Source organism: Ruditapes philippinarum, unplaced genomic scaffold, assembly GCF_026571515.1.
Source record: "Ruditapes philippinarum isolate M1 unplaced genomic scaffold, ASM2657151v2 ctg1904_1_1_1_1, whole genome shotgun sequence".
Classification (NCBI taxonomy): domain Eukaryota; kingdom Metazoa; phylum Mollusca; class Bivalvia; order Venerida; family Veneridae; genus Ruditapes; species Ruditapes philippinarum.
The window spans coordinates 214,959-236,216 of NW_026866098.1; the positions used below are offsets into that span (position 1 = coordinate 214,959).

General features: G+C 32.4%; 1 protein-coding gene across 1 annotated transcript; it reads right to left on the reverse strand.

The window, feature by feature from the left end:
• Positions 1 to 3,608: 3,608 nt before the first annotated feature.
• On the reverse strand, positions 3,609 to 21,024 carry LOC132731316 (EF-hand calcium-binding domain-containing protein 6-like). The gene is given in 18 exon segments (XM_060717484.1): positions 3,609 to 5,339; positions 5,575 to 5,746; positions 6,297 to 6,469; positions 6,770 to 7,016; positions 7,293 to 7,604; positions 7,792 to 7,968; positions 9,141 to 9,248; positions 10,592 to 10,803; positions 11,172 to 11,317; positions 11,846 to 11,956; positions 12,399 to 12,514; positions 12,802 to 12,939; positions 13,212 to 13,417; positions 13,419 to 13,473; positions 13,860 to 13,957; positions 15,482 to 15,582; positions 18,690 to 18,704; positions 20,330 to 21,024. Coding segments are annotated over 18 exon segments (2,985 nt in total). The 5' UTR covers positions 20,685 to 21,024; the 3' UTR covers positions 3,609 to 5,096.
• Between the last annotated feature and the right edge of the window lie 234 nt (positions 21,025 to 21,258).

Here is a 21,258-nt window from a genome sequence, read left to right on the forward strand (position 1 = left end):
AATTTTTCCCCTGGTGACAAAATTGGCCCTGCCCAGGGACAGTGATTCTCATTATGTACACATAGTAAAAACAGAAAATAAAACAAATGTTTTCTGAATGGAAGAAAGTTTCAGCTGAGATATTTGACTTGAAATGTTGTTTGGTGGACCTGTATCAAGATTGTTTTGAATTAAACCCTTGGGTCAAAATTTTGCCTTGCCCAAGGGGACATTGACCTACTTTCCTGTCCTTTGATGTACAGCAATGAAATTTTGACCATGTTGTAAAATTGAACTTTGATATCAGGTGACCTAGATTTTGATGATGTGACCTACTTTCTTGTCCTTTGATGTACAGCTATGAAATTTGAACCATGTGCACAGATTAAGATGTAGAGTGGACTTTGATATCAGCTGACCTAGATTTTAACAAAGTGTCTTACTGTGTTGTCCTTTGATGTAGTCATGAAATTTAGGCTGTGTGAAATATGACCTTCACCACCAAATTTACTAGACTCAAGTGCATTGAAATATTCCTACTCTGATCTTTTATTGGATTAATAATAGATTTAACCACTAATCTGATAATAAGAATTAGATAGGTCAGGGATGTATGCATTATGACAATCTTCAATTGTATAGAAACAAAAAAAAATCTGTTCCTACACTACTATTAAGTGTTGTATTAATGCGGTGGCAAAGCATTTTTCTCAAATGCAATCTTGTTTTTATTATAGTATACTCTAAATTGCTGATTCAGAAATCATGTGTGCTAAGGTCAGTCACTTGTGGAGATATTTGTAGTTACTGGTTAGTTATCCAGGAAAGTAGTTTAGGCAGATCAACTTTCGAGAGATGACCAAAAAATGTTTGTGTAAAAAACAGAAAACATTGATAAATGGCATTTTTATAGAAGAAAATAGGTCTTGTGTTTGTTCATATTGAATATAATACTGACTTAAATAAGAAAAATGCATGTGAGCTTTCTGTGATAACATGTATTATGTTGCCATCATTTGAAAATATGAAGCGTTGCAATGATAACATAATTATAGTGATACCTTAGTGTTCCAATCAGTTCAGATAATAAATATTTTTTGATTCTGTGTGCTATTTTTATATACCGTTACATGCAGGAAGCTTGCCAAATATTGCCATGATTTCTGTCAAGTTTATAGTTGGTTTAAACATAACTTTATGATTTTGTGAAATTGAGAAAAAGGATCATGTTATGATTTGTTTTGTAAATTTTATAAGTATTTGATATGTTTTGTTTTTATTCTGTAGTTTTTTTTGAAAGACAAATAATTTCTAAAGCATTTGTCTTTCATTTTATTTGTATTATAAATTTGTCAGATCAAAATGATTCCTATATCATTTGTCTTTCGTTTTATTTGTATTATAAATTTGTCAGATCAAAATGATTCCTATATCATTTGTCTTTCGTTTTATTTGTATTATAAATTTGTCAGATCAAAATGATTCCTATATCATTTGTCTTTCGTTTTATTTGTATTATAAATTAGTCTGAACAAAATGACATATGTTTTTTGTGTGTTTTTGATATGGACGTTTTGGAATTATCAACAATTATATAAGATTATGACTGAATATTGTTTATGTTAGCCAAACTTTCCATTGTTAGTCTTCTTTAAATATACATTAATGATTTTATAGTGATTTAAGAATAAAAAACTTCTGTATTGTAGTTAAAAGTTTTATAGGTAAAAGGAATATTTCTGGATGAAAATACACATATGACAGTTATTCAAATGTTTTGTAAAGTTTACAACTTGAAAAGTTAGGTTATGTTTTTTTTTCTTACTTTATCTGTTCACATTCCAAGTTTTTTATTTTATTATATACCAAGTATATGACCTATTTAATGTATTTGTATAATGCTAGCATGTTATTATTAAATACATTATGCTTAAAGTAACTTGTATATTTGTCTATACCAGAACATAGAGGATCCTAACCAAACACAAAATGCTTTATCAACACAAAAAGTATCCTTACAAACACATAAAGAGTTTTTACCAACACATAGAGAGTTTTTACCAACACAAAGGGAATATTTACCAACAAGCAGAATATACTTAGCAAAAACATTGAGAATTTTAACTCTTATTGGCACATACCGATTTTTTTCTTTAGTAAGACATAGAGAATCTTTTCCAACACACTGAGAATCTTATGCGGCACATATAGAATTTTTGTTTTTTACCAACTCACAGATAAACCTTCCCAATACATAGATAACCTTTATTCTTAACCAACACATAGAGAATCCTTACCAACACATAGAAATAATCTTTATTATTTACCAAAATAAGGAGATTCTTTACTAAGACACAGAAAATCGTACCAACACACAAATAATCTTGATTCTTTACCACGTAGATGCGCAGGCTGGTCTGGATCCAGGCTGGTCGCAAACCCATTATGTTGGTTTTCTCATGAAACGGCTCAATTATAATCTTTACTAACACATAGAGATCGCTCTTTGGGAGTCAATATTTAGACAAGTAATCAGTTCTGGCCAATCCATCGCCCTAAAGGTGTGTTTCAAACATATCCTCAAACTCCAAAAGTCTTCTCTATTTCTGCTCCATACTTTTGGAGGGAAATATTATTTTAGTAAATTTTCGAGACGAACGCAAAAGTCTAACATTTATTGAGACAGGTGAGATTTCTTTTAATCACAGATATTTCACACATTGTGCACTTTAGTAGTTATTTTTGAAGCACAAAGTGGTGATAATTTGCCTTTGTGCATTTTCCACACGGTATTCGCAAAATAAAAATGAATTTTGATCTGAATATTAAGTAACTTTACAGCTGCCAATGAGACGTAGAATGCACAGTTACCAGAGACCTTTCAAGATAGCCATTATATGGTATATTTTGCCAGTATAGAGCACCGCCATTCAAGCTGTCTTACGTACTATAGACTCACGCACTCTAGACCGTTCCTCGTCATCAATGCGAAGTAAAAGTGCTGCCTTGTATATTCCCCTTGGCATCAGTCAGGACATTGATCAGGAAGCTGGTCAATTCAGTTTACTTGTCCTCAAATTACTGCTGCTTATACAGTTGTGTTCTCCTGTCTAGGGTCAGAATTTTTGCATATTTTTAAATGCGACATTAGCATTTCAGTTAAATGACTGTATTTTTCACTATCACTCTACTAACATTACGGTACAAATGACAACGTCGTCTATATAATGTTAATTGTAACATAAGTTATTTTGACTGCACACGTTTTAAAATGGCTTTTATTGCAATAAGGATAATACAAATTGTATATTACATTAGCACAAGTTTGCATTTTCGTGTATAAAGAACTTCAAGACAGCATTGAAAGTGGTGGTCTTTGTTTCCAGGAATATGTTCAGTAGTTTGGTGAGGCCGGTGATGGATAGGCCAAATCTTTATATTTTGCAACGTGACAAAGATAAAATAGGATTGCATTAACTGGCATGCTTCCGTGTCAGAGCCGAAAATCTTTTTTAATCTTCACAAACAATAACGATTTTGAGCTGGGAACATAAAGGTAGGAGTTTTAATACATGATGAAATGGGGCACATTTCTTAAGGTGATCATATAACAAATAAAGGAACAAAAATTCACTTTATACATGACTTTATTTGTATAGGTAACTTGTAAGTGCTTGAGTCATTTACAAAACTGCAAACAGAAAAATATCACAGATAAATATATAACTAGAATCAATTATGTAAAAACTAAAAGTGTATTTCTGTTAATAAATATTATATATTCTGTTAAGAAATATGTGGACACGATATTATGTTATGTCCCATGGATTATATAGAAAGTCCAAGTTGAGTGTCTGTTAAAGCCGTCTCCTGTAGGAAATCACCATCTTGGTGCTATACTCGAACTTTGTAAATGTTTGAATGAACTCAATGAATGAATTCAAACATTACGAGAATTATCAGTAGCCATGTACTAGGTGAAATATAAAAAATAAGATGTGTAACAAACATAATAGAAAATGATAGTAGAACTATCTTAAAACGTATAGCAGAATAACACACATATAAACTATGTATCAGTAAATAACATTAAAACACATAAAATATATATTACTCTAAAATCTTACCCTTCGTTTAGCCTACGTAATACTGAGCCCAGTTTTTATCAAGTATGCAAATAATGAGGCATTTGAGTTACAAACGATATATAGTAGTAGATCAAATATAGGAAGATATCATGTTGCAGATGGTGAAGTTAAATAAAATGTCAAATATGAACATAATTACAGAATGTGACTAAATAAATACACTCGAAGGAGTAAATAGCAAGATGAAATAAAGAAATGACAACAAGAAACAAAATAAACAACAAAATGTAATCACACAATAATCACAGTCAGCTCATATAACAAACAACAAATGAAACAACACAACCGGGGAAATAAAACAGTAACATTTTTATCACTTGTAATGGACGGACTTATATGAATACTGAATAGGAAAAAAATACTGTTTTGCTGAATATGTACGGGTACATATAGATTGTACATACCAACACGGAAGCATATTTTGTGTCAATAATATTTGCTCCAAAATTTAACTTCAAAGACCACAATGTAAGTTACTGTAATTTGTGGGAGGAGCTTATATAAATCCGTTCAACACTAATATAAAAGGTAGATATATCAGATACACATCCAAACATCAAACATTTGTGCAAACATCCACAGAGGAACACAACATCAACCATCATGAGTTTATATATACATGTATATATATGAATACATTAAAATTATAATGCATAAAACTAATACTGTATTAAAACCTCCACACGAACGTAAAGGTCTTACTCGCAAAACTGTATTAGCAATATATTTCCAAACATATTCCAATTGAAATTATAACAATATAAATGTTTTAATTACTGTCAATTATCATATATTTAAGGTATTAAAATAAACTTGCTCTAAAAGATGCTTGTACGCTAGTATTTAAATTTTTGTTAAATACCAGCGAGACAGAAAATTTCAAAAATCACAATCGGTTAAAAGATTAGGCAAATGTGTTTAAATTTATATACATAATTCTTTAGAATAGTCTTATATTATACATAATTTTCACACTGGTCGTACACTATGTCGTGTTTCCGGTTTAAATGTCTCCTCAATAAATTTCTCATATTGGATCTTTCCAGACATGTTGTTGTCGAACCTGTTCAGGACATGGTAGACCTCGTCCTCATCTAATATCACGTTTGCAAGTTTGAGCACCGACCTGAACTCTGGGACAGACAAGTAACCATTATTGGTCTTATCCAACTTTCGGAACGCGCGACGCAGATTCTTCCAGTCATTGGCCAACTGAAATGAGTAATAAGTTTGTTAATTTGGTGCATAAAATGAAATAAAAATAGCAATGATGTCCAGATTTACGTATAAGCATTATTTTTCAATACCTATGTACAGTTGACATATAAAGCATGTACTTATAGAAACAGAGAAAACAATACCTTCAAAATGATTGCCTAGAGTTTACAGAGAATATTGACAAGACGCATTTTGCATTGTTTTCTATATTATCTGGTTATGAACAAACCTTTTGTCTGAGTTTAGCCGTGAGTCCATGTAAACCTTTCTGTGGGGGTTCAACTATATCACTCATTGGTAGTTCAGCTTGGGGATGTTGTAACAGTGATAACATATTGTTACCATGACGCCAAATCTGTTTACGTAGAGCAAACGGCTTCAAAAATTCTATATATGATACCCTGAAATAAGTGAAAGAAACGATTAATTAATGTATAGTATAATGTTTTGCGAACCAGCACGATCAGAATCGTTGCTGTTCACTTACAAGCCTTATTACAAGTAGAGAAACTGATAGCGAACTGCATGGATCCTGATAAGACTGCGTGGATGCGCAGGCTGGCCTAGATCCATGCTGGTCGCAAACGCATAATGTTGATTTTGTCATGGCGCGGCTCATTTACATTAATATAAATGTATCTTTATGAAACTGATATTAACAATTTACAGGAGAGGGCCACGATAATGTTACAAAATCTTTTGGCCCAACCATTTTGTATATTGTGTAAAAGATTTGATGTGCCAAAATTTATTTATATTTATACATGCAATAAAATATCAATTAACTAAAAAGAAAGAAGCAATGTTTCGCAAATTACGGAGAGGATGCTGCTGACAAAAAGCAACTGCTTAATCAGATATGCTTCAAGGTACGAAAGGATAAAAGATATAATGAAGACACATGCAGCATAATTATATTTAATGGAGAGATAAATAGTTGTAAATTTATACCTTCCATCTTTCTTCAAATCAAACTTTCTAGTTAGTTGATCTAGCTCAAATTCACTGAGGTGTACACACAGTTCTTTGAGGACATCGCGGAATTCATCCTGGGAGACAAATCCAATACCATATGGATCCATCCCGACAAACTCCTTACGTAAATCTTCCCACATGTAGTCAATCTGGAAATAAAAACAACTCTAGTTGAATGCATGTCAATACCATTGAAAACTTATAGATTTACGAAAAACATAATACAACTTAGTTACGAAATAAGTGTTCAGTTAAGATGCAAGAACTAAATGGTCTCTTAATATGGCATAAGCTGTTTCTATGCTGAAACTTTATATTGTCTTACAACAAAGTTATTTCGTATATGGTTTATAGTTAATACAAATGACAAATCTAGCAAAATTAAAAAATGCATCTTTGATAAAAAGGTGGATCCTGTCTTTTTAAGATTATCATATCTGAACACTAACCTTTGATCTCAAACTATCTTGCAGCATATCAGCGGCACAGTTCAATTTTCGTGAGCGAATCATGAAGTCTGCATCACCATGACGTGGTGGAACTCGCTTCGCGTTCGGGAAAGCAGCAGACGTTTTTGAGAATCCAAAATGGCGGACAAACTCGTAGTAATCCAGAGTTTTATCTTTATTTGTGATGAATGTTTTCCAAAGATCTCTAATTTCGCCTCTTGTAACCTCTGGTCTTACTTCAGGGAATCTGTAAAAGAGATATTTATTTGTACAATTGTCGTTTTTGTTTTAGGTGAAGGAATGCATAGGTCTAACAGGTAGGTCTACGTATAATCATAAGTAATGTATTTGTTATTAAAAGGATTCTTGTACACTATATATTGATGAAATTAAACATTATTATCAAATAAGTCTTAAAGAGAAATAATATTTATTATTAAATGTTAGTTCGGAAAATGTTTAAGTAGTAAAGATGAAGACTTGTAAGCAAAGCTAGAATATGTAGAAATAATTTTATCTGTACCTTCTAAGTAACTGGAACATTTGTTCTTGAGACATTCTCATGGAGTTAATTTCATCTAATTCGAAGAACATAGTTTCAACGTCGTTGAACCTTTTATTAAGTAAATCCTTAATAACTTTGAACATTTCTTGTGGCGAGCGTCTAGCAACGGTATCTTCTAGTAGAGGACCGTCGTCAAAGCTGATATATTCACCCATGTCTGATCTCTGTGACACTGGCATAGGTTTTGGTGGATCTTCTGGCAGTGGTCCAACTTTTACTGGTTTCCTCTCTTCTCTCTCTTTAGACGGGAATAAACTTGCCGCCATTCCTCTATGAAAATAAAATACGAAATGAGTGAATGAAAGCGAAACCAATGCAATTATAGATAATATGCTAGGCGATTTGAGAACGCTTTTTATATAAAATATGTACATTTAATTGAAATGAATAGTTCTTGTGAGTTGGTTCTAATTGAAAACTCTGGATATAGCGTATTACATAAAATTCTGGAACTAACCTTGTATCAAACTGCTGCATGAAGTCTGTATATTTAACGTTACCGTCCTCGTCCAGTGGAATTCTGTCAACAAAACTGTCAAATTGATCTTGTGTTAGTGTCAGATTAAAGCGACTTTCCATCGCTGCACGGAACTCTTCCTGACCGATGACATTTGTCTCTAACTTGTCTATACTCCTGTAACGAACACATCAACACTTAGTTAACAATACAACAAAATATAGATAAAGGTAATGAATATCTCCTTAAGTGAATGCAGTTTCTTTATAAAAAGTACTAACGGTAGCACACTTATAAATGTACTAATAAATGTTTCAACTTGAAATAGTGTTACCACTATGCCATTGCATACCTGTAATTAATACCATTCCATTCACAAATTATCTTTTGTTATAACACTTTAAACAGTTCTTCGCATTTTAATGCACTTTATTTTGAAAAAGCGAAAAGTTGCACATAAATAAAAAAACAACGAAGTAACATTTTGCTATGAAAAACACATTACAAGAAGAAACTTTCTGGTATCCAAGCATTACTGGTTATGGATAGTTACAATTGTTTTCACTATACCAAACTGCACCGTGATCATAATGAAATAATTAGATACTTGTCAACACAAACTTTAATGATTTTAATTGTTAACCATATAATGCTAAACAAAGGCAATGAAATATGATATTCAATCGCGATATAATGATATCCTTACTAAACCTTTATTAAGGAGTTGTCTACCTTCGAACACAATTTGATTAAACATGTCTGTTATGCGATATCCAGCAGGTTTATTTTATTGTATAAAAATACACAGTTCTGTTACACATTTCCATATTGTACAAAATAATTAGAATTCTGATAGACCGTTTTTTACAAAACAAAAACGACCAATGAAATAGCTTCCTATAGATTGTGTTTGCAGCGGTCTATACTTTTTTCATAGAAAGTGAAACAATAGAAATAATGTATTTGTTTACCTACAATTTCTTATAATCCTTTATTATACCTTAATATATCGGATAAAATTATTATAATGATATATTCAGGAAGATTTTTTTCTGTTCACTTACAATATGCAATATGATATACGTATTATTAAACTATTACTTTCTGTTTTGTCACATTTCTGTGGAAGGCTCACTTTTACGACATTCGTATTGTAAAATTACTTTTTTGTAATTTTGCCTTCTTTTTTTCTTTTTAAAAAATAATTGCGATACAAATGCTTCGGAAACATGTCTGTCTTACTATACTCTCAACATACACAGCGATATAATTGAATATCTTAATTAATAACACGTTTATTGTAGGAAGAAACATGACAACGATCTGTAAAAATGGCAAGAAATACGTACTTGAATGTTCCTAGAAGTGCCAGGAAGTCTCTCTGGAACATGTTCATCAGCTGGGCCTCGATGGCACTCAGGTTCGAGCCATTCTCCGATTTGACATCATTGTTAAACCTGCTTAATCAATGTTATAAAATTAAATCACTGATATAACTTTATCATTACTTTCCTTGTAGAAGATACTTTATTATGTACATGTACATATGGTATATGATAAATTAATGTCATTTTATTACAAAGTTTTCTTTCATTTGATACTATGACAGTGCTATAAATAGTATACATGTATTGTTGTTGTATTAATTTAAAATAATTCATTTTGTATATGCAATAAAATAATAGTCATAACGAATTTAATCATTAACTCTATCTTTCTATCTATGACTAACTATATTTTGCTATTCTATAGCTGAAAATTGGCTCTTTATCGTGGTGCTACATCTATATAAAATAAAGTTTAAACAAAAACGTCAACTAAAAATAAAACATGCCATTTGTAGATTTTGACTTAGTATTCACTCTTAGTTTTAATCGGAAACGGATATATTTTTAAGTTTAAGTTAATTTGAGCCGCGTCACGACAAAACCAACATAGTGCGTTTGCGACCAGCATGGATCCGCGCAGTCTGATCAGGATCCATGCTTTTCGCTTATCAACTCTATTACAAGTAGAGAAACTGATAGCGAACAGCATGGATCCTGATCAGACTGCGCGGATGCGCAGGCTGGTCTGGATCCATGCTGGTCGCAAACGCAATTTGTTGGTTTTGTCGTGACGCGGCTCATTTGTTGATATAATGCGCTCACGTGCAAAACGTGAAGAAAACAAGACGCAACATGTGCGTAGAGCTCATACAGACAAAGAATGTTGACTGTGTTACAAAATAACTTAATTAGTCAGATCTAGAGTTCATATGAATGATTTCAGAAGTTACCATAGCCATGTTATATTATCAGAAATTTCACCATTAATGCCTTTACTTACAACAAAAGTAAAAAGAAATGATTGAAAGTATTGCATTTATAAGTAAATAAATAAGAAAATATCTAGATGATATAGTAGAACTAAGAATCTAACAAACACCAGCCACTGTCCGCATTTAATCAATGAATCAAAATAAATGTAAATATTTGAGTAACAATACTATATAATTTTATATTTACACTTTTATACAGATATCCCAAAACCATTTTATGGAAATGACTCGGCAGTTCGGTCTACATTTTATTGAAGTTTCTTTTCAAAAATACTTTACTCTAATTACTTTTAACTGTTACTTCAAGTAAATATTTCGGACGTAAAGTCTGAAATATATATTACTGAACAGCAGGTGGATGGTGTTTGTGTATACAAACCAAACCCGCTATGACTGATGTCTACAAACAGAGGTAGCCACACGGCAGTTGAGGGTGCGGGATCAGCACACATGGTTTGTATAATAAAATATGAAACTAACAGTCTCACTAGCCTGTGTTTGTTATCAGTAAGAATAGTGTGAGTCATGCCCTTCTCACTACGGTCCTGGAATCGGTGCAGGAACTCTCTATATGGAACTGTTCCGTTCTTGTTCGCTGAAACGCTACACCTTGACAGGAACGCTGCCAAATATTTCTTCTCCAGTTTCAGACCGTATGCAGATAGAACGTCCAAGAAATCATCAAAGTTTACCTGAAATCAAATAAAAAACAACTTATTATCACCACCATCATTACTATCAAATGTATGAAAGTAAATATATTAAATAGGATTAAGTGTTACAGATCAAATGATATATTTGACACGAAAATAACTACCTTGCTCATATGATAAGTGGTAATAAACAATCTTACGAAAAAAATTTTTTTTTACTAGTCTTGTACACTGAAACATCCACCCATTAAAATGTTTCTGTTTTTACATGTATATCAATTTTTAATTATGCAAGCAATATACAGTATGTGTGGCAACTATAGTCGAAGAATAATTGTGAGCTGTTTAACAGTGACATAAAAATATCCGGTCTGAGTTTAACAACGTGATAAAATCCGGTGACTTACACTGCCTTCGTTCTTTGGATCTTTTGCCTCAAAACTTTCCCTCATGGTTGCAAAGCCCTCCCTGAATTTATTTTTCAACCAGCGTTCTACATCGAGCTGCTGGCGTCTCTCTACTTCCTTCCGGCGAGGTGTACGCTTGCTGCGCTCTAAAATACAGTATGGTCACGTTACTACCGAATTATAACAATCTTTCCACATAAAATAATATCAATGCACAGCTATTTTTATATAGGGTATTCTATAAATAAAGCCTTTTTTCTAAAAATACATGAGGAAATATATGTCGATTATTTAATACTATAGACTGAATGTACCAAACAAGTGAATCAGACATATTTCGTTATTCGATGTAAAAAGACGTGCGCAGTCAATAAAAGATAAATATAGAGATATCAAGAAAAGATGTCCAGTGGTTAGTGATTGCTGATAGCAGATGTTTCCAACCACCGAGATGAACAAGTACCATTTTCAACTGAGGATGATTGTTTTCAACTCAGGATGGTTGTTTAAAGAGCGGCTTCAAAACCTTTTTGTTTGATGATATGTTTAATGTGATAGAGCGAGAAAACCATGTAAATGAGTTTCATGATGGTTTATTATGCCAGGATGGTTTGCATGTAAGAAGCAAAATCAGCTCCATCCACCCCAAACCACTGACACATTCACGTGCTTACGTTCTAGATACTGCATAAACTGCATGTACTTCATCAGTGCGCTTGACTTACTACTTAGTTCTTTGAATTCCTCAATCACTTTCCGGTCGGAGATTTTTAGTTTTCGAAGATCTATCAATACATGTTTGATATTTTACCTTTACTTTCATATAAGCTTAAGTTAAGATATATGTATCTTCTTTTGTTTCATTCGATTGCATTGAAGCTTTCATTTATTCATAATTTATAAAATGTACAAAGATTGTATGCATACAGGCATGAATCATTAATTAACAATTCTTAAAACAGAATAAAATAAGTTAATCTGTTAATCAAATTGTAAGTAAGTAATTGTCATAAAGTGGAATTAGAATCAACATACAGAAATAGTTTTAAAAAATCATTTTTTCTAAAAAAAAAATGAATATTGTCATATCATTCGATTTTTATAAAATATTCTTGCGGTCGCCGTAGAAATTTTCATCTTATTGTGTTCAACGTTTTCAATTTCACAGAGAGGAAACATTTTCATGACACCCATTAAACAACAGATACTAGTACAACAAATAGTTACCTGATTCTGCTATTGGAGACAGTCTACCATTCTCAGTAATTCCGTTACTGAACGAGATACCGAGTTTATTCATGAATTTCTCCCCACTTATTGTACCAGACGCATCCGGGTCATATCTACACACACATATAACATATTATTGTACATCAATGTCACAATCGAACAAAATAGAGGCAGGTCATGTATCGTGATTTTTTGAAGATATACTCACTTAAAAATACATAACACAGATTATCTGATATAAGATGTCAATAAAACATGTCAGAGAAACGAAAATATAATACGAAATTCATTTATGCATACCACTAAAGTAAAAAGTGAATTCATCTAGAACACCACACACTGATATCTTATAATCATTCAAAACCTAGATTATCAATTGTAACAAATAAGGAAATCCTACTTGTTCCAGAGTTTTTCAAACTCCACATCATCCATATAGAACATAAGTCGGTTGAGAAGTTGTCGAAGCTCAGGTTTCATGATGCGACCACTACCACCAGGGTTCATCTGAGGAATCAACTCTCCAACATCCATTACTCTGAAATATATACAAATAATTATAAAATATCGCTCATTTTGTGTCTATTTATTCATATATTCATATTTACAGTTACATGTATATCGTTTACTGACTTCTTTATTTCGTTTGATTTACTGCTAATGTATGTTTTCTAACCAATATCATATGAACACAACATAAATTGTATATGCTGTTTCGCATGAACTCTTTTAATTGTCTTCTTTCAACATGTAAGTCATTGTGAAACAATTCAATGCACAAATGACGATGTAAATATTAGTACAGGATACCTTTGTCTCGCCTTTTCTTTCAGTTGAAGATGAACTTGGTCACATGTCATTGTGGCTTTCTCCAGGTGAGTTCTTTGAATAGGGTCCATCCATTTAGGGAATGAAGAATCTTCGTCGTTCATCTTTCGGAACAGTGAAAAGAACTCTGTGTAGTTGATAACAACTTTGTTGTTAAACCCTAGTCTCTCTAACAGTTTCGTAAAACTGATTCTGTGACAGCTGTCGACTTAATACTGTCATCAAAATTCTGTACAATGCTTCCCTGAAATAAATCATACATTGACCAATCAAGATAAATCATAAGCTGCTGTTGAAATTATATGTACGATGCTACAGCAACAATGTTTAATTGAACTACTTTTTGCAAACTTATCATAATTTAAAGAATTATCGTAAGGTTGTTTATTTCATGGTCTTCCAACACTGTGGTTATTTCTCCTCATCCATCTCCAGCCATAGTAGCCCGTCAATGCAATGATCAATTGAATTTGTTAGGTACAAAACAGAATGCGTACAAGATGTCGCTTTAAGGCGTTTGACTGTCAGACAATCTCTGAAGAAATATCACAGATACAGATTGTCTGATTATAAAGGCAAGCATTTTCTATAATTATCTGTGTGGTACATGATAGGTCACACATTACTTACCTGGATACGTTGCCTTTTCCTTCAGGATCGTTATTCTGGAACTGTTTCCTTATTTCATAGAAATTTCCCTTCATTCTCTGTCTTAGCAACATTTCCAACTGAAAATATAAATAAATGTCCCGTTGTTTGATGTAATTAAGGTCAGAATTATGGTTAATTAGAAAATGCTTAAGTTATAATGTATTATTTAACTCTTGTGTCTTTTTGTGGAGCACTCTTACTAATCACTATACTGAGAGAAATATGATATATAAAACGATGGTTGTATGCAATGACTCAATAATCTGACATAAATAATTTGCCACTCCGACATGTATCTAATTCAAAAATGGAAATGTATGGACTCTAGCTCCTTACATGTCGAAAAGGGATGAGTAGATGTATATTGTGTTTGAGTTTGAGTATTGAGTTTGCATTGAGTTCTTACTTTTTTCAACATTTATCATTATAATGATTATATATACGATATACAAGTATGTTCGTAAAATGTAGAAAGAAACATACTGTAGTATCGCTCTATTTGTACCACTTTTTCACATCATTTTTTCACTTTAAAAAATCTGTTAAGAATCAACTGACTTTTGACCCATCAACATGTATAAAATGAGTTACAATTGTGTTAATTTAATAGGTTTAACGTTTCTATCATACTATTTGCAAACATAGATTTACATCAGTGCTAATTATTTGTCAGCCATGGTTTAATACTTTGTAGATCATTCACAAATAGATAGCATATGTTTCCAAAAATTTCAGATAATGTCTTTTTAAAATATTTACACACTTTAAACTCAAATTGAGATTAATAATATACGAGTCAATGCAATCGCTATTCATACTAAAAATATCTGATTTCGTGAAGATCATTCTGCCGGTAGAATTCAATGTTGGATTAAATTCAGTCTATATTATCATAATATCTTTACATAATTATGAATCTTAAATAGATCATCGGTAGTCTTATTTTAAATGCGAGTTTACCCAATATAAATATATCGCTAAACTTTTAACTTGTTTCAAACATGTACGTTTTATAAGGTGTGATTAAAAAGCAGATTAAAAAGGTTTAAGAAATCAGAATTAATGTAATACGAGATTAAATCTAAAATCGTCATTTATACAATTACACACAATACTTGATATATTATGAAAATATTTCTTTGTGTATAGTGTCAATTAAATAAAAAAGTTTTCATTTCCTTTGGTAAGAATTAAATACACTTTTCTAAGCTCTTTGGCAAATTGATTATCATGCCGCTTAGACCTTTATATTGTGGCACTTTTTATGATGCCTTCCGGTGTCCTGTGCTTGAGCCAGATGGTACACAGCAATATGCCTACGACAAAAAGCATTGTCTAACACAATAATTATTTCAAGTAATAGCCTAAAATGATTTCAACATATTTTGCCCTGGAGTTAACTATTGTAAGACAAAGCGGGATATTTTTTTTGAAAAAGACACTCTTTTGAGTTCACTTTATCATTATGTTATTATCAATATAAAACATTGTTCATATTGATGACAATTTAATGAAATGAATATAATCATATAAAATGTATTTAACAAGTCAACGTGTCATGACTATGCTTCTATACATCATAGTAGAACTATATCTCTTACTTCGTCTATTTCAAGTCTGGCCTGTGCGGACGCTGTAGACAGGCGAGAGCTGGCACGGCTCGCTGGAACATCCGGTCTGTTTGTCACGTCAGCCTTGTTACCTATGACAGACGAAAAATATACATTATTTTAACAGTGGGTGAAAATGAATAATAATTATAATAATAACGAATAATTTGAATGAGACTGGTTACGGGAAAAATACGTACTGTACAATATTGACTATAATGCTAACGTTAAATCAGCAAATACGCCGAGACAAAAATATTCACAAAATATTTACAGTTGTAATGAGAGCATGACTATGTAAATGAAACTATTTCATAAAAAAAAATAAATAAATAAACAATGCATAATTAATTAAACATGAGTGTAAAGCAAATGTGACATAAGAGAACTTATTTAATCAGTAAGAAACAGTAAATAAACTGTTCACTCAAAGTGAAATTCGGTCAAGTGTGAAAGAATTTTTGAATATTTGAATATGTAAATATAATTTATTGAATTGCGTTAACTTAATGCAGTTACCGAGTTTTAATTCAATAATTTCTGGAGTGTCTACAGCAAAATGTAATGAGAAGCTATAATGGCATCACGTACGTTTTTATAAATATTTTAGATTTGAGTATTGCATTACATATTTCTACATTCAAAACAAATATAGACTGATTCAATAAAACTTGAAATGGGTAGGGTTCAAAAGCAGGTCAGGTGTGTAAAAATATGTCCTAATAATAAATATCTGATATTGTTACGAGACACATAAGCCCTTATACATGTATATATATATATATGATGCAGTTAAACATCCGCTTTATAAATTATATTACATACTGCAGTACCGTTTTCTGTGGTATATATATATATATATATGCAGTATAGATACTAGTACGTTGAATAAGCTTATGGGTGCCTTCATAAATTAATATATATTAAGCAAGAAAATCGTTTATCATTGTGACATGTGTATATACAGGGTAGATAAACAATGCATTAAAATATCAAAAGAAAACACCCAGCCAAATGGGCCTATAAGTCACTAAATACAAATGATATAGTGAATAGTCTTAATTATAATAATTATAATACATGAAAAAGAGTATATTTATCAGTAACAAATGGTTTCATTTATTTTTATGAATATATTGTATAAGTGGGCGGGACAGCTGTAACCCAAAGTCAAAGTCTGTTTCGGTCATATTTGTTACCTGATTTTAACAGACGCTTGAATTCTATATAACTTGATTACCATCACTTTCGACTGACGTGGTTGAATGTCAACATTTAAACAAATTAAAACATGGCGATTTACATCTCAGTGTTTACTTTTCAACGATAAATTACATTTGTATTATTCTGCACAAATTCAGATAATTTTCTAGAGCGTTTGAACTGTTTCACTATTGAACGCGAGTTAAATATATATAAAGATTAACCATTTTGATAACATTCATTTTCATACATGTCGCTTGCAGTAATCGGTGATTGGTAAAATAGGAACGGATCAATGTCATTATAACATTGATCATTTTATTTTATGTAAAATTAACAAAATAGCCTATCTAAAAATCTTATTATATAAAGCGCTTAAATAGTATTTATGATTTCACGTTTATAGCGTCAATAGCGTTTAACGATGGAAACATTTGATTTTGTCATAGACTGATATGAGAAAACAAACATTAAAAGTTGTGTAATTACAGGTATTGTTTTGTGTTTTGTTATAGATCATTTACTTGTATTGTGTTATAACACAGAACGCGAAAATACCATTTTTCTATGATCAGGGTATAAAACTAAAACAGGAGACTATGTCACTGATAGAGAGAGAGAGAATTCATATACAAATATGTAGATACAAACTTGTTATGGGCACTTAAACAGGAATCATTAATATAGCGCCATTTCAGAGCAAAAACAGACATAAATCGCATCGTTTTAAACAAGAAGTAAAAATTGTATTAATTGGCGATTATGCATGCCATCTATAGCCGTGATACCGTTATCACAAACGAACAGACTCCCTGTGTTTCCGCTCTTAATGGTTACCATAATAAAGCCTAATTGAACGACTGAAGCAAAATTAAATCTATTGATTGGGCAATAACAACATTTCAGGAACAGTACTAGCAGGCTCCCTATTGAAAAACTTCAACCTTTAATTGGCAATAACCATTCAACGTGATAGACATTTAGTTTACATTGTGGCGCGGCAGCCCGCTGTACGAAGTACAACTTCAATAACGTTTATTGACAATTTATTGAATTGCGATTTTGACGTCCTTTCACTGTATTCATTGAAAAACCTTTAAAGCTAAAAACCAATCATTTAACAATTTGGTCCCGTTATTGTGATAGTTTGATGGTTGTTTGGTTATCTATGGGCATACCTTTAAAATCAATTTAAATTTGTCAGGTCCGGACAAAAATTATAGCGTATGTTTTGATCTTTAATTTATCGTCGTTTATCTAATATTTACAATCTTAAGTGTACAATTATGATGGGTTAAAGATAGTTCTATAACGTTCTTTGTAAAGAAATGAGAAACTGGTCACAAGGACAGTTTTATTTCAGAGAATATGCCGATAAAATGAATAAATGTTGATTAATCGTGTCATAGTAAAATTAAAACACATATACTCCCAAGTCATATTTAAGGCATTTTTCTATATTTATTCATGTTTTACCCATTTGTCGGGTATCGTGTCCTATTCAATGAACTCACTATATAATTTCCAAAGATGACTTACAAAAGAAGCTTGGTGACATGATAAATGTGACAGACCCCGTACAAAAATGAACGTATGTTGATGATATACATGCAGTAACGTGGAACAGAATGAAGCACGTACAACATAAAGTATGTGAGAAGCGAAGGATATAAGCACAGTATGTGAAACAATGAACTATTTAAGACAATGAACTATTTGAAACAAATCTATACTGAAGTATTTCATGCCTATCGTGTTAAACAAGGAAAATAAAGAATGAATTTGAGACAGAAACTGAGAGCATGCATCTATCAAAAAGACAAAATAAAAATCAATACCATTCATAAAGTAACAAAAATAAAATCGAACAAAAACAATAGCAACAACACACACGAGCTGGACTGTCTGTATTGCACGTGATAATCTAGGTCTATTCTACATCTACATTCTGAACAGACATCGACAAATAAATATGGGTGTTTGAGAATGTACTTACTGTCAGATATACGGCCTGTACATAGATTATAAAACATACAACACATTACAAACATAAATAACTATAATACAGAAAATAAAGTTACAGTAATATCTAGCGACAGTTTACGGATTTTAGTTAAAGCTAACTAGCGTTCTGCTCCAGAAGCAGACATGTTCAGTTAGAAATAAGAGAGCATGGCGAGAGACTATATATTTTCATCTTTATACTTTGTTTTCCCCGTACCAGACTAATCAGATGGTCTGAAACAATTTCGTTAAATTTTGAAGAACATCTGAGCCGCGTCACGACAAAACCATAGTGAGTTTGCGACCAGCATCCGCGCAGTCTGATCAGGATCTTGCGGAATGATGCAATAACTTGAGATGATGATGATGCTGCTGTTCGCTTACAAACCTTATTACAAGTAGTGAAACTGATAGCGAACAACATGGATCCTGATCAGACTGCGCGGATGCGCAGGCTGGTCTGGATCCATGCTGGTCGCAACGCACTATGCTGGTTTTGTCGTGACGCGGCTCATTTATTTTCACAACACGAGGCAGACGACAATGAATCAAAGGCAATTATTGCCCCCTTTGAACCCATTAAAATTTGTATTGAAATAAAATAGACTTCTAATTTGATCAGAGTATTAATTCTGTGTTTTGTGTGGTAATCCGGAGTTGGTTGTTCACAGATAACATGTTCCCTACTGAGAGACTTTAACCCCTAGTCAGTCAATACTGTCTTAGATCAGAGCTTAACTCAATACCATATATCTAGATACACAACTATGTACAACATTTTCTCCAACAATGTCAGAATTATTGAATTCAATGTAGGGGATCTACTGTCTAATACTTGGTTATTAAAACATAAGAAGTAGAAGAATACCTTAATATTATAGTGACATACATGGCAAAAAGTGTCAAGTCTTCACTCTATGTCTCATTTTGATCAACATTGATAATATAAAAGTGTGTGAAATGTTCATTTCTTCTCAAAACCCGGAAGTGAAGATAGCCAGTGTCACGGTACCGACACTGGAGGGCTTTACAAGATTTGTCAAAAAAGAATTACTATTATTTATATTTAAAGGTGTAGACAAACTTTATGATCTTTACCTCTCAATACAACCTTTTTTGAGATTTTTTTCTCGCTAATTGATAAATTATAGAGTATAGATAGAATAACACGAGCCGATCTTCGTTTCGTTTACTTTACGGTAAAGGTGCCCGTTCTGTGTCAATAAATTGTGTTTGGTAAGTAACCAGACATGTTTACACAGTTTTTCAATATTTGGAACAGTAGGAAAAGATTAATTCACAATGTCCTTATCAAGTTTAAAAGAATTTCGAATAAGATATCATGCAAACAATTTCTATATAATCGGTGGTATTTAAAGTCAATCTTCGAGCAAACCGACGAAGCTGTTCAATAGTTGTCATCCAAAAAATCTGCGCCGCACTAGTTACATTCTTTACATTTTAAAACATGCATTTTCACAAGTTTTTACTATAATCTTCTGCAGCGTTTTCTTCTTCTTAATAAGAGAATAGAAAATTCAGAACATTTCAGAAAAGTCTAACATTTAACATTTGAGTTAGAATTTTATAATGTTTTAGATTATTAACATTTTAGGAGAAATAATTACATACCGAAAATCGGCATCCTAGTTTTGCCGGGATCTCCAAAAGTAACTTCAACCCCCTCGGGTATGCTCTCTATTGGCATGGGTGGGGGTGCGTTTTCACGCCCAAGACGACTTGCCTGTCGACTCTCCCGTCCGGACAGGGCACTCAATGATTTCCTGACCGGATAGTGAGACTCATTTGCGAGTGGTCGGCCACCAAGAGGGTTCGACATTGGCCGATCCCCGGACCTTGACACCCCTCGTAGTTCCATTTCTCCTGGGTTGCTCATTCGAGACATCGGGTGTTGAATCTGGGGTAATGTAACCCCCATTCTTCCCGTACTCATCTGGGACGCCGGACGGACGCCCACTTGTGACATAATTAATTCCTTAAAGATCCAATGTATCCCCAAAAATCCTTAAAGTCCTTTTTCTGTCACAGTATAACCCGGTTCCAAAGTTTAAGACACGATACAGAGTGCCTTCCCGTCTCAAACAGCGTAAATCACCGTTGGCAACGCACAGTTGGTTACCTGCATAGGCGCTTTCTGATTAATATCCATATACCGTCAAATACGCTATTATTTCCCCTGACTTTTTTGTTTAGGGTATATAGAAAACAGATCATCCATAAAGAATACGTTGAACGGGCTAATCCTCTATTGTAAAGACGAGGACGATAGAAGGCTATTGGACAGAGATTAACATTGGTATCAAGTATGTCGCACAGTCACACATTATTGAATACAAGAAATAAACGATACAAGGTAGTTGTTAAAGTAAATATAGTTTGGAATCGATACATGCGGTTTCTTTTTTGGATAATACTGATATTAGATAGATAAATTCGATTATTGATATCTTAAATATGATCATAAAAGTGTTTACATTATAATAAATATTACTTATTATGAATCCCTATCGCGTGTCAAAGCTGATATATATTAAACATGT